The 14,417-nt window shown below is 37.6% G+C and overlaps 1 protein-coding gene across 1 annotated transcript in view; it reads right to left on the bottom strand.

Moving 5' to 3' along the window:
- Positions 1-14,417, bottom strand: part of MIPOL1 (mirror-image polydactyly 1) — a 347,233-nt gene that overhangs the window by 131,224 nt on the left and 201,592 nt on the right. Inside the window, exon 12 of the mRNA XM_066344523.1 lies at positions 2,712-2,806. Within this exon, the coding sequence (XP_066200620.1) occupies positions 2,712-2,806 (95 nt within the window). The remainder of the gene's footprint in view (positions 1-2,711; positions 2,807-14,417) is intronic.

The raw sequence follows: 14,417 nt of genomic DNA, 5'->3' as shown, positions 1-14,417 counted from the left end.
GTCTGTCTCTGTTTTGCTTCTTGGAGTTCTTGGACACTACCACTTTATCGATCGAACACCTACTGTTCTATCTCACATGGATGGCAGGAGAAGTTTCCATACAAATTTTCCCTTGTATAGGCAAAGCTACTATGTATCATCTAAAGCAGGGATCCCCAAACTTTTTACACAGGGGGCCAGTTCACTGTCCCTCAGACCGTTGGAGGGCCGGACTATAAAAAAACTATGAACAAATCCCTATGCACACTGACCACCAATGAAAGAGGTGCCCCTTCCGGAAGTGCGACGGGGGCCAGATAAATGGCCTCAGGGGGCCGCATGCGGCCCGTGGGCCGTAGTTTGGGGACCCCTGATCTAAAGACTGGGCACAAATCACACAGTATTCGCAAGTCTTAATAAAGGGTTTACTATATGTCTCTATTATTCTACCAAGAAGAGACCATACTTTAATGCAGCTAAATAAAATGTGTGTGTAAAGCAGTGGCCCTCAAACTTGGCACCATGTTGGAACTTTTAGGGAGCTTTAAAACACAGTGGTAGTGGCCTTGGCTGAGTAACTCAATGGCTAGAGCATCGTCCCAGCACTCCAAGGTCATGGCTTTGATCCATGATCAGGGAACATATGAGAAGCAACCAATAAGTGCACAACAACTAAGTGGAACAACAAGTTGATGCTTCTCTCTTCCCCTTCTTCCCTGTCTCCCTTCCTTTCCTCTCCCTCAAATCAATGAAAACACACACACACACACACACACACACACACACACACACACACACACACACACACATACACACACGCACACTGGTAGCTGAATCTTACCTCAAGAAACTCTGATGTAATTGGTCTGAGATGGGATACGGACCAGAATTTTTAGAGGGTCCTTAGGTGATCTAATGCCTAGCTACAGTGGAGAATCCACTGGCATAAACTATAGAGGAAAGATTGTCAGATTCACTCCACGGTTTTAAAAAAGGCTGAGTGGGTGGGTTGTCTTCTTCCACTATCAGGGTTCTGCTTACTCATATGGATACACATAGACACTGATTCTAGTTGCAAGCAAATGATTCCCCAGTCACCAACCAAACATACTTGGTATCTGATAACTGTATTAGTATTCTGTAGGTGCTGTAACAAAACACCACACACTGGGGGGCCTCAGATTGGTGGAAATTTATTGCCTCACAATTCTGGAAGCTACAATCCGAATGTCTGCTGGACTATGCGGGAGAATCCTCCCACACCTCTTCTAGCGTTTGGTGTTTTCTGCCAATCATTGGTGCTCCTTGGCTTGTACACACATCACGCCAGGGACGTTATCATTTCCTTGTGTCCTCATTATAGTCTCCCCCCATGCATGTGTCTCTGTTCAAATTCCCACTGTCATATTTGGTCAGAACCCACGCTAATGGCTTCATTTGATTACTCTGTAAAGACCCTTTTTTCAAATAAGGTCAAATTCTTAGGTACTAGACGTCAGGACTTCAACACATCCTTTCTGAGGGGCACAATTTAGCTCATAACAACAATCAACTATTTTATATGTCAGTAACACTGCTCCAAAGCAGGGACTCCTAACCTGGGGGTGGGAAAAAGATTTCATCTCTATTTTTCACTAACTCTCCTATAAACACAGAATTCCCTATAAACAGAGGCAACAAACTAAAATAGTGGTATAGGTGGTTCTTGAGAGTCTGTATCCATAGAAAGCACTTGTATTTTCATGTAACATTTCGGTGTGCAGCAGCTACCCCCAAAATACCATTTACAGTCATCATTGCTTAGAAATTAACAGTTGTTCATAGACTTATTGTTGGATCTAGTTGTTTAATGTATTAAAATGACACACATATATATTAATATACCATGAGACAATACTTTCATAATTGTATTTCAGTAAAACTGATTTGCATTTACATTTTATACCCTTAACATCGTTCTAAAAGGAAGGCCAAATTTTTAAAATTCTTTCAATAAGCTACAGCCCCAGTTAATGAAGTTTTATTATTATTTTTAAATTTCAGCATCAAAGAATATACAGGGCTTTGTAAATAATTTTTCAAATCCTTTTTTATGATCCACTATAAGAATATATATTTTATACATTGCACAATCTTAGCCTTCTCTTTCATGCAACAACATAAAACTGAAACAAAGTATCACAAAACAGTGTTTATCCTTACTACAGGAGGTGGATTCTGCCATTTTCTATTTTATTTCTTTCCATTAAAATATGCCAATGTAACTTATTGAATTAATTTTACAATGATTCTTATAGCATAAATTAAATAAATCTTAAAAAACCTTTAGTATTCCTGTAGAAAATCCTCATGTTACATTATAATAGGTGAAAGACTGTTAAAACTGATATTCATGTACTATTTTGAAAATACATGTCATCATTTTAGAGGTGGTATTTAGATAAGTCAATAGTTAACAGCTGACCAGGCTCCATTTAGACACTGGTTCAGAGTTATATATGTTTCATATATCTGATGGGAGTCTAAACATAAACCTTATCAAATACAGGAAGAAAAACAGTTGAAATAATAAAACATTTTATGCCTGAATCATTTTAAAGTTACAAAAATGTTTTAAGTGCATACATAATACTTTATTTCACTGAGCTATTTCCTCATTCACCACTGTAAAGTTGGGTACAAGCATTTCCCAAACCAACATTTACTTAGGACTAGGCAGAAAAGAATCGTACCTGTAGTAAACTCGAAGTGTCTGGATCTCTTCCTCCAGTTTCCTGTACTGCTGAACTGCAGTTTCTCTGGCGTGCTGCATGGCTAACAACTTTGCCTGCAAGCAACCAAGATTTTAAGAAATCTAATATTAGTTTGATATGTTAAAATACAGTAATATAGTATGAACAGAAGTTTTATATTTCTGGTAGTTTTAAACCTATCAATATTTTTAGGAGTGTTTTATAATTTCCCATAAAAATAACCTAATTACATCAATAACAGAAATACTACAGGCTTGAACATATTAAATCGACCAACTTTGCTCATAATTAAACTTCAACCTTATTCATCTGTACCATCAGATATATGCCCTTCTGCAATGTTTAACTTTATACACAGAATTCAGAATGTGGAACATGGGTTCAGAGCACTATCTAGAGAAGAGATAAGCATACTGGGTGTTCAGATACAAATTTAATGTGGCTCCACTGCCTGATCACACTAGGTTTTCTTTTAACTTTATTAATAGTAAAACTCAGAAAATTCTAAATATGTTGTTAAGCCATCTTTGATATTTAGCATGAAAAAAAATACACAAGACTGATTTCCACAGATATGATTTAACCTTTTCAGTTCCTTTTCTGTAGGAAAAAAAATCTCTAAAGGAAGAATGGCAGAGATATTGAATGTTAGAGATATTTTATTCAAGAAATGCTACTGTTCCTCTCTGCCTATAATATTCAAATTCTAAAGGGTCTGCAATCAGGTTTTCAATAGGATTCAAACCAGTAATTTAAAAAGAATTGCCACCTTCCAATCATCATTCCCACTGGAACTCAGAAATAGTCAAAATGTTCTCAATGCAACTTATAATACGGTACTGCTAATTCAGGTTTCAGTTTTGATTACTGAGTTTAATTTGCATGAAAAAGTTGTCTTGAACTTTAAAAGATGTTTGATAGATAACAGAGCTAATTGTCATCACACACCTCACAGACTACACTAATGGCAACAGAGGCAGAAATTCACTAATTTGCTGACCTAATATGATTTCACTGAAATTATTTTCTTGCAAAAGGATGAGGTCATAAGATAAACTGTGAAATCCTGATCATAGTGTAACATAATAAAATATTAGACAATGCCACCTTTTAATTTTAATTATGGAGAATGATAAAAACATGAAGCAGTTTGGATCTCCATATAAAATCAGGAATAAATTACTTTGTTCTCTACTTGAGCTAGCCAATTCTAACAAATAATTACCTTTAAATTAAATTTAAGATGTTTAAGTGCTTGTTGTAATATGTCACATTCTAGAATCATAGTTGAAACATTTTCATAAATTATTAAAGAGCATTTAAAATAAAAATAGGTGGCTGGTTGTAGATGTTAATAATTAACAACTTTGCCAATTTTCAGGATACTATAAAATGTGATTCAAATAGTAACTAGAAAGACATAGATACACATTGTGTCTGCGTCAAATAAAAAAGAATCGCACAAAAAAGAACGTGACACATTCAACTTACAAAACATCAGACACCCTTTCTATGTGTTTAAGAAATATCAAATATTAGACACCTAACAGAGAATTTTGCTAAATAAATGTTATCTTAATTGATTATTCTGATGTTAAACTGATACTTCTAGGAAAAAAAAAGACACACCAAAGATATAAATCCATCAATGTTCTGGCTGGAAAATGCCTTACTAAAGATTCTGTTTAAGAAATTCCTGCAATAAAAATGGGATCATGAAAACTTTATTTAAATTGCTGAGTTTTGGGGAATATTGAACATTTCTCTTCCCAAATGACTTGGTTATAATGATTTGGTGTTGCTTCACAGCAATCAGCTTAACGTATCAATTCCAAAATCTGATCTTCTGTCTAGGCCCTCGAGACTATCTTCAAAGCTGGGATGAACACCTGGCTTTACAACCTCTTTCCTCAATCAGGTATGTTCTTATCTGGTCAACACATTCTTTTTCTTGAGGAGGGGAATACCCTTATCCCATGGCTATTATGAACTGAGTTAGCTATGGTCCAGCTAATTCTATACCACTAGCCCCAAGGGAAAACAACCCTGATGACATGAGTGCCAGACATCCGGAAACACTTCTTGGACTTCCTGCATACAGTAATCCTTTTTTATTTCTTTTATGCTAGTGTGAGTTGGATTTATGTTATATGTAATGTAAGAAAACATAATTTAAAAAAATGACTAATTTAAATGTGCTGTTTCTATTGCATTTCCTAGTTTCATTAATAGTGTATAATTTCAACACATTACAGGTCAAAAATAAATCTCAACATATCATTGAGGAAATTAACAAACAAGTTATTTTTTCTGTTTATTTTTTTGCCATCATATTTCCTATATTTTTGGCAATTTTAAAATAATAACTGCATGCTTTCATTTATGTTTATACTCAAATAAAAATACACGCATTTAAAAAATAACTAGACTCAAAATATAAACAATAGAAACTGTAAAGTGAACCCTTCTGCCACCTCCAACCCTCAGTTGGAGGTAATACACCCTCCTGACATTACCATGTACCTGTTTGTTGCATATCCTTCCAGAGGTAGTGTACATACATGTGTATATTTGCAACTAAACACCCCTATTTACAATACTGATGGCACGCTACAGTTAGAAACCTTATTTGAAATTGGAAAATATTTTGCTGCTTTGCTTCCTTAAAAAAAAATCCTCCACCTCAATCCATGTATCACACTGACGACACATTCTTTCCCTGCGCTCCCAAAGTGGAACACTTGCATGAATCTGGGTTAATCATTTAAGAATATTTTATACTTCCACTACATAGTTATGAATTATAGATGACATCCCTTATTGCTTACATCCTTTATTTTTTTGTTTTTCTTTTTTAATATTTATTTATTTATTTAGTCACAGTGACAGAGTCAGAGAGAGGGACAGACAGGAAGGGAGAGGGATGAGAAGCATCAATTCTTCGTTGCGGCACCTTAGTTGTTCGTTGATTGCTTTCTCATATGTGCCTTGACTGGGGTGGGGGGTGGGTGGGATGGCTACAGCAGACTGAGTGACCCCTTGCTCGAGCTAGTGACCTTGGGCTCAAGCTGGTGAGCTTTGCTCAAACCAGATGAGCCCACACTCAACCTGGAGACCTTGGGGTCTCGAACCTGGGTCCTCCGCATCCCAGTCTGCCGCTCTGTTCACTGCGCCACCGCCTGGTCAGGCTGTTTACAGGTTTTTAAACATTATATAAATGATACTCTACATATCTCACAGACAATTGCTTTTTTGGTCCGTATTATATTTCTACTATTTATATTGACACAAGTATCCATTCTCATACTTACTTTTATATAAAATGTGCCCTTGTGCACACGACAGCCAACACCCTTACACTGCACTTAACCCTGTTAACTACTTATGTGGCTTTTATCCCTATGGTTTTGCCTTTTCTGGAATGTCATATAAAGATTCATATATGTAATAGGTAGCCTTTGAATTTGTCTTGTTTCCTTTAACTTAATGCTTTTGGGATTCATTTGTATCATCACATGTATCAGTTCATTCTTTTATATCACTGAGTAGTATTCCACTGTATGGCTATACCATTAGCTGTATTTCCGTTCATCAGTTGATGGACACTGGGGCTGTTTCCATTTTTTGGCAATTATTTAAAAAACTGCTATAATCATAGCACATAGGTAATTTTGTAGAAATATGCCTTCATTCCTCTTAAATAAATACCAAGGGGTAGAACTGCTGACTCATATAATATGTGTGTACTTACATTCTATATGTAATATATATATAATTTATAGAGTTATATACATTATAAAGAAACTGCCAGACTTACTACCTAAATTTATATAACCTTAAAGCATCTGTGTTTAATAACTATCAATGCCACTTGTTGAATCCCTATTATAGGAAGTTGGGCACTGTATCAAGTGCTTGAAATACATTACTCTAGTTTATCTTTATTACCACACTATGAGATAATTCCTATTATCCCATTTACAGGTGATAAAATGAGATTCATAGATAATAATCACTTGCAAATATAACACAGCTAGTGACTAATACAACTCAAATACAAATTCAGGCCTGTTTGCTCTAAAATACATACATATTTTTGCCCCTTACACACACACACACACACACACACACACACACACACACGTAAAATCAATTTATAGTCTCACAAACATGACAGTCAAAAAAATATTATTCAATAATTTGAAAAAGAATACAAATAATATGGGTTGACAAGCACTTGGTTAGTTTACAAATGTCACAGCCACACTTGCAGAGATAAGGACAAGCAGAGATGTACCAGACACTCTGGAGCATGCCACCTATTTGTTTATGTTGAGGCACAACTGACATACAATATTGTATTAGATTCAGGTATATAATAACACAGTGATTTGACATACACCACAATAAGTATAGTTAACATGTCATCATACAAAGTTAGTAAACTATTATCTATATTCCCTGCTGTGCATTACATTTCATGACTTGTATATCTTAAAACTAGAAGTTTGTACCTTTTGATCCCCTTCACCCATTCTGCCTAACCCTGAACCCACTGGCAAACATCTGTCCTATGTGTCTATAAAACTGGTTTTGCTTGCTCTTTTTTGTTCTGATAGATTCCACATATAAGTGAAATCAGATATGTCTTTTTATTTCCAACTTATTTTACTTAACATAATACTCCCAAGCTGCATCCACTTTGTTGCAAATGGCAAGATTTCATTTTTTATGGCTAACACTTCACCATGCAGCCCTGGCAGGTTAGCTCAGTAGGTCAGAGTAGTGTTCCAAAACACCAAGGTTGTGGATTCGATCCCTGCTCAGGGCACATATGGGAAGCACTCAATGAATATAAAACCAAGTGGAACAACAGATAAGTGCTTCTCTCTTTCTCTCCCTTCCTCTCTGTTTCTAAAAATCAATCAATAAAACATTTTATGGTGTATATATACCACATCTTTTTATCCCCATTCATATATTGATGTACACTTAAGTTGCTTTCATATTTTAGCTATTGTAGGTAATACTACAATGACCATAAGGGTGCATTTATTTTTTCCAATTAATGTTTTAATTTGCTTTGAATATATACAGAGATATAAAATTGCTGGATCATATGGTAGTTAACTGTTTGCATCTCTGTTATCAGCACTACATTTTCACTCCCTCTCATGTTTCAGATGCCAAATTTTACATCTTTCTTTTTTGTGTATCCCTTAACTAATTATTATAGTTATAGCTGTTTTTACTACTTTTGTCTTTTAACCTTCATACTAGATTTACATGCGGTTGACCCACTACCTTTTCTATATATTTGATTTTATATGGTAGAATTCCTTTCATATATTTTACTCCTAGTTATGGCCTTTTTTTGAAAAAAAAAAAAAGCTTAATAAAGTTCTTTAACATTTCTTGTAAGGCTGGTTTAGTGGTGATGAACTTCTTTAGCTTTTGCTTTTCTGGAAAACTTTCTTCTTCAATTCTGAATGATAACCTTGCTGGGTAGATTATTCTTAGTTGGAAGTTATGCCTATTAACATTTATTTTTGTATTTTTCTGAAGTGAGAAGCAGGGAGGCAGAGAGACAGACTCCCACATGTGCTCGACCACATGGCAAGCCCACTAGGGGGCGATGCTCTGCCAATCTAGGGTGTTGCTCTGTTGCAACCAGAGCCATTCTAGCGCCTGAGGCAGAGGACACGGAGCCATCCTCAGCACCTGGGCCCACTTTGCTCCAATGGCTGTGGGAGGGGATTAGAGAGATAGAGAGAAAAGAGAAGAGGAGGGGTAGAGAAGCAGATGGGCGCTTCTCCTCTGTGCCTTGGCCAGGAATTGAACCTGGGACTTCCACACAGCAGGCTGACATTCTACCACTGAGCTGGGCCTTCCTTTCAGCATTTTTAATGTATCATGCGATTCCCTTGTGGCTTGCATAATTTCTACTGAAAAAATTAGCAAACAGTCTTATGAGTTCCCTTATATGTAATTAATTGTTATTTTCTTCCTGCTCTTAAGATTCTTTATCTTTCACTTCTGACTTTAAATTATATTATGTCTTGGAGTGGATCTCTTTGGGTTCATCTTGGTTAGGACTCTTTGTGCTTCCTGGACAAATTTACCTGTTTCCTCCTCCAGGTTAGGTACCATATTTCCAACATATAAGACGCTCCCATGTATAAGACACACCTTAATTTTGGGGTCCAAAATTTAAAAAAAAAGTATTACATAAAGTTATTGAACTCAAGTTTTATTCATCATAAAATTCATACAACTCATCACTGTCAAAACTCCCATCCATTAGCTTGTCCTCATCTGTGTTTGATAACAAATCACTGTCTTCATATATTGCCTCATCCTCAGTTCCATCTATGGCATCTGAAATGCCACACTTCTTGAATGACTTGACAATGATCTCAATCTTGATATTATCCCAGGATCTTTTCACCCAGGTACAAACACTTCTCGTATAGTTGGTTTCTTTACTCTTTCTGCTAGTGAAGTCCCAGAAGACTTCATCCATTGGTTACATTCATCTCTCATGGCAGCTTTGAAGGGTTTGTTAATGCTGACATCAAGCGGTTGGAGCTGGGATGTCAAGCCTCCAGGTATGACAGTAAGTTTTGTTTTTTGCTCTGCAGCAATTTTCTTTGTGTTTTTTGTTATGTGTGCCTTGAACTGATCAAGCACAAACAGGGCAGGTTTGCATACGAGCCCACTTGATCTTCTCCTCCAAACTTTCTCAAACCAGATCTTCATCCCATCCTGATCTATCCAACCTTTGTCATGAACATGGACAATCACTCTTTGAGGAATGTCTTCTTTTGGTATTATTTTACATTTGAAAATTAGCAAAGGAGGCACTTGGTTCTGTCAGCACAACAAGCTGGAACAACTGTATAATGGCTCTTTTCATGTCCACTTGTCTTCACAGTTACAGTTTTACCCCCTTCTTATCAACAGTTCTGTTACTTGGGGCATCAAATTGAAGGGGAACTTAGTCCATATTTGCAATCTGTCCCAACTCAAACTGATGTGTCTTCCAACATTAAATGACAAAACGATGATATTCAAGGACCTTCTGCTCATAGCTTTCAGGCATCTTCTGGGCAAGTCTGGTGCATGTTCACATGCTTAATACATTCTACTTCATGAACCTGAAGCACCAATTGTGTCCTCCTTTGAAATCAGTAACTTCTTTTTCATCAGCAATTCTTCTTGCCTCATGCTGAACCATCTTTGTGGACACAGGAATTCCAATTGCCCTTTGCTCTTCAATCCATATCTTCAATTCTCTCTCTAAATCAGGCATTTGCTGAGTTGTCTCTCACAGCCTTCTGCCCTGGCATTTTCAGAAGGGTTTCTTCTTCCTGTAGCCAGTCTTGGATGATTTCTCAGTAGGAGGAGGATCACACTTACGTTCAGCAGCACTATTTCCATTCATTTTTGCAACTTGGATCACTTTTTTTTTTTTTTTTTCATTTTTCTGAAGCTGGAAACAGGGAGAGACAGTCAGACAGACTCCCGCATGCGCCCGACCGGGATCCACCCGGCACGCCCACCATGGGGCGATGCTCTGCCCACCAGGGGGCGATGCTCTGCCCATCTTGGGCGTCGCCATGTTGCGACCAGAGCTACTCTAGCGCCTGAGGCAGTGGCCACAGAGCCATCCCCAGCGCCCGGGCCATTTTTGCTCCAATGGAGCCTTGGCTGCGGGAGGGGAAGAGAGAGACAGAGAGGAAAGCGCGGTGGAGGGGTGGAGAAGCAAATGGGTGCTTCTCCTGTGTGCCCTGGCCAGGAATTGAACCCGGGGCCTCCGCACGCTAGGCCGACGCTCTACCGCTGAGCCAACCGGCCAGGGCACTTGGATCACTTTTAACCTGAATTGAGCACTGTAAAAAAATCTTTTCTGAGCCATTTCTGGGCACAATGTAGCAAAACATAACCTACCATAATATACTGCTAACAAGTGCGAAACAATGAGCGCAAAGGCTACAGGCACAAAAAAAGGGGGAAATGCAAGTAAAAAAATCTACAACTACTGTATAAGATGCACCCAGTTTTTAGACCCTAAATTTTTTTTAAAAAGGGTGTGTCTTATATATGGATAAATACAGTAAGTTATCAGCAATTATCTCCTCAAAAAAGTTTTCTGCCCTTTTCTCATTTCTTCTCCTTCTGTCATCCTTATAATGTGAAAGTTCATATGTCTAAAGCTGTTCTTCAAGTCCCTTAAGCTATCCTAATTAAAAAAAAAATTTTTTTTCTGTAGTGGTGCAGTGGGATAAAGTGTTGACCTGGAACACTGAGGTCGCCAGTTCGAAACCCTGGCCTTGCCTGGTCAAGGCACATATGGGAGTTGATGCTTCCTGCTCCTCCCCCTTCTCTCTCTCTCTCTCTCCGTCTTTCCCTCTCTCTCTCTCTCTCTCGGTCCTCCCTGAAAAAATATTGAATAAATAAAGACTTTAAAAATTATTAAAAAAAATGTTTCTTTCTGACTTTGGGTGATGGGTATGCAACAGAATTGAATGACAAGATAACCTGGACATGTTTTCTTTGAATATATGTACCCTGATTTATTGATGTCACCCTATTAAAATTAACAAAAATTTATTTATAAAAAAAATGTTTCTTTGTTTTTCTTGTTTTTTTGGGATAATTTCCACTACCACATATTTCAGATCACTGATCTGTTCTGTATCTTCTAGTCTGCTGCTGAGTTCCTCTTGTGTATTGTTCTGTTCAGTTATTGTATTTTTCTCTGTGAGTACTGTTTGATACTTTCTTATATATTCTCTTCATTGAAGTTCTCAATGTGTTCCTTCTTCCTTCTAGTTCACTGACCATATTTATGACCATATCACCATTACTTTGAACTCTTTATCAGGTAAAATCCTGTCTGCTGTTTCACTGAGGTTTCTTTCTGGGGTCTTACCTGTTCCTTTGTTTGGAACATGTTCTTTGTTTCCTCCTTTTGTGTGACTTTCTGTGTTTATTTCTGTGTATTTAACTAAACAGTTATGTGTTTGTCACATGTCTAGAAGGAGTGGTGCTATGTATGAGAAGAATCTTAACATTTAACCTTGCCCTATCTTTTGGTTGTCTGTCAAGCTCTTTTTGATTGTTTCAGACTTGAGTCCAAAAATGCAGCCCTCCTTGGCAAACTGATCCTGGTGCTCAATGGGCATCCCGCATCCTGTTTGTGAGTTGTGGGCTCTGGCAGGGTCCAGACTGCTGTGTGGGAGGCTGGAGCTGCTTGCCAGCCATGTCTGTCAGGTCATGTGAGTGACACAGGATGGGGGCCATGCAGTTTGCCTGCCTCTGTTAGCCAGTTAAAATGGGAGTACAATTGTTAAAGGAAATCGAAAAAGATATAATGAGATGGAAGAATATACCTTGTTCTTGGTTAGGAAGGATAAATATAATCAAGATGGCCATATTACCCAAAGCAATATACAAATTTAATGCAATTCCCATCAAAATTTCAATAACATTTTTTAAAGAAATGGAACAAAAAATCATCAGATTTATATGGAACTATAAAAAACCCCAAATAGCCAAAGCAATCCTAAAGAAAAAGAATGAAGCTGGGGGCATTACAATACCTGACTTCAAACTATATTATAGGGCCACGACAATCAAAACAGCATGGTATTGGCAGAAAAATAGACACTCAGACCAATGGAACAGAATAGAAAACCCAGAAATAAAACCACATACATATAGTCAAATAATTTTTGATAAAGGGGCCAACAACACACAATGGAGAAAAGAAAGCCTCTTCAATAAATGGTGCTGGAAAAACTGGAAAGCCACATGCAAAAGAATGAAACTGGACTACAGTCTGTCCCCCTGTACTAAAATTAACTCAAAATGGATCAAAGATCTAAACATAAGGCCTGAAATAATTAAGTACATAGAAGAAGACATAGGTACTAAACTCATGGACCTGGGTTTTAAAGAGCATTTTATGAATTTGACTCCAAAGGCAAGAGAAGTGAAGGCAAAAATTAATGAATGGGACTACATCAGACTAAGAAGTTTTTGCTCAGCAAGAGAAACTGATAACAAAATAAACAGACAGCCAACTAAATGGGAAATGATATTTTCAAACAGCAGCTCAGATAAGGGCTTAATATCCAAAATATACAAAGAACTCATAAAACTCAACAACAAACAAACAATCCAATAAAAAAATGGGAAGAGGACATGAATAGACACTTCTCCCAAGAAGAAATACAAATGGCCAACAGATATATGAAAAGATGCTCATCTTCTTTAGTTATTAGAGAAATGCAAATCAAAACTGCAATGAGATACCACCTAACACCTGTTAGATTAGCTATTATTAGCAAGACAGGTAATAGCAAATGTTGGAGAGGCTGTGGAGAAAAAGGAACCCTCATTCACTGTTGGTGGGAATGTAAAGTAGTACAACCATTATGGAAGAAAGTATGGTGGTTCCTCAAGAAACTGAAAATAGAACTACCTTAAGACCCAGCAATCCCTCTACTGGGTATATACCCCAAAAACTCAGAAACATTGATACGTAAAGACACATGCAGCCCTATGTTCATTGCAGCATTGTTCACAGTGGCCAGTACATGGAAACAACCAAAAAGCCCTTCAATAGATGACTGGATAAAGAAGATGTGGCACATATACACTATGGAATACTACTCAGCCATAAGAAATGATGGCATCGGATCACTTACAGCAAAACGGTGGGATCTTGATAACATTATACGAAATGAAATAAGTAAGTCAGAAAAAACCAGGAACTGCATTATTCCATACGTATGTGGGACATAAAAGTGAAACTAAGAGACATTGATAAGAGTGTGGTGGTTATGGGGGGAGGGAGGAGAGGAAGAGGGACAGGGAGAGGGGGAGGGGCACGGAGAAAACTAGATAGAAGGTGACGGAGGACAATCTGACTTTGGGTGATGGGTATGCAACATAATTGAACGACAAGATAACCTGGACTTGTTATCTTTGAATATATGTATCCTGATTTATTGATGTTGCCTCATTAAAAAAATAAAATTATTTCAAAAAAATGGGGGTACAAAATGACATCCATCTGCATTGGTGCCATCAAGGTAGAGCAGACTGGTAAAAATGATGCCTGCCAGTGTACCATTCCCAAAGAGAACCCCAACAGATTTCTGACCCTCTGGCAGATGCTTCAAGCCTAGGAGGTGAACTCTTTTACCTATTGTCCAGGTTCACCTCAAACTATTGCTTTTTGTGTCTTTGTTTGTTCTTTTTCTGGGGCAAGTCGGCCTCTGTTCCCTATACTCTTGTGTTTCTCCTGAGCGTGAGCATGGTTCTCAAAGCCAAATGTCTTGGGGACTCATCTTTCCAGTGTAGGAGCTGAGGGCTAGGGTACCGTACTTGTGTGAGGCTCAAAGCCCCTACCCCTTAAGGATAAAGTCCATTTATTTATATTTATATATATGTATTCTTTTTGTTTCTTGAGGTCCTCCCTAATATGGGTTATTGTACCAGGGAAGAAGTTTTTAGCAAGAGTATGTCTCTGCCTCTCCTACAAATCTCAACACAGCCATGGAGGTTCTCAGGTAGTTCTCAAGTTCTTTTCAGAGGGAACTGTTCCATATGTATTGTAGTTGTATACTTGTTGTATCATGGAGGAGGTGAGCTCAGGATCTTTCTGTGCCACTA

Source organism: Saccopteryx leptura, chromosome 6 (assembly GCF_036850995.1).
Source record: "Saccopteryx leptura isolate mSacLep1 chromosome 6, mSacLep1_pri_phased_curated, whole genome shotgun sequence".
NCBI classification, from domain to species: Eukaryota; Metazoa; Chordata; class Mammalia; order Chiroptera; family Emballonuridae; genus Saccopteryx; species Saccopteryx leptura.
Note: the sequence above shows the minus strand (reverse complement) of the source record. Positions and strands in the feature narration are given on the sequence as shown.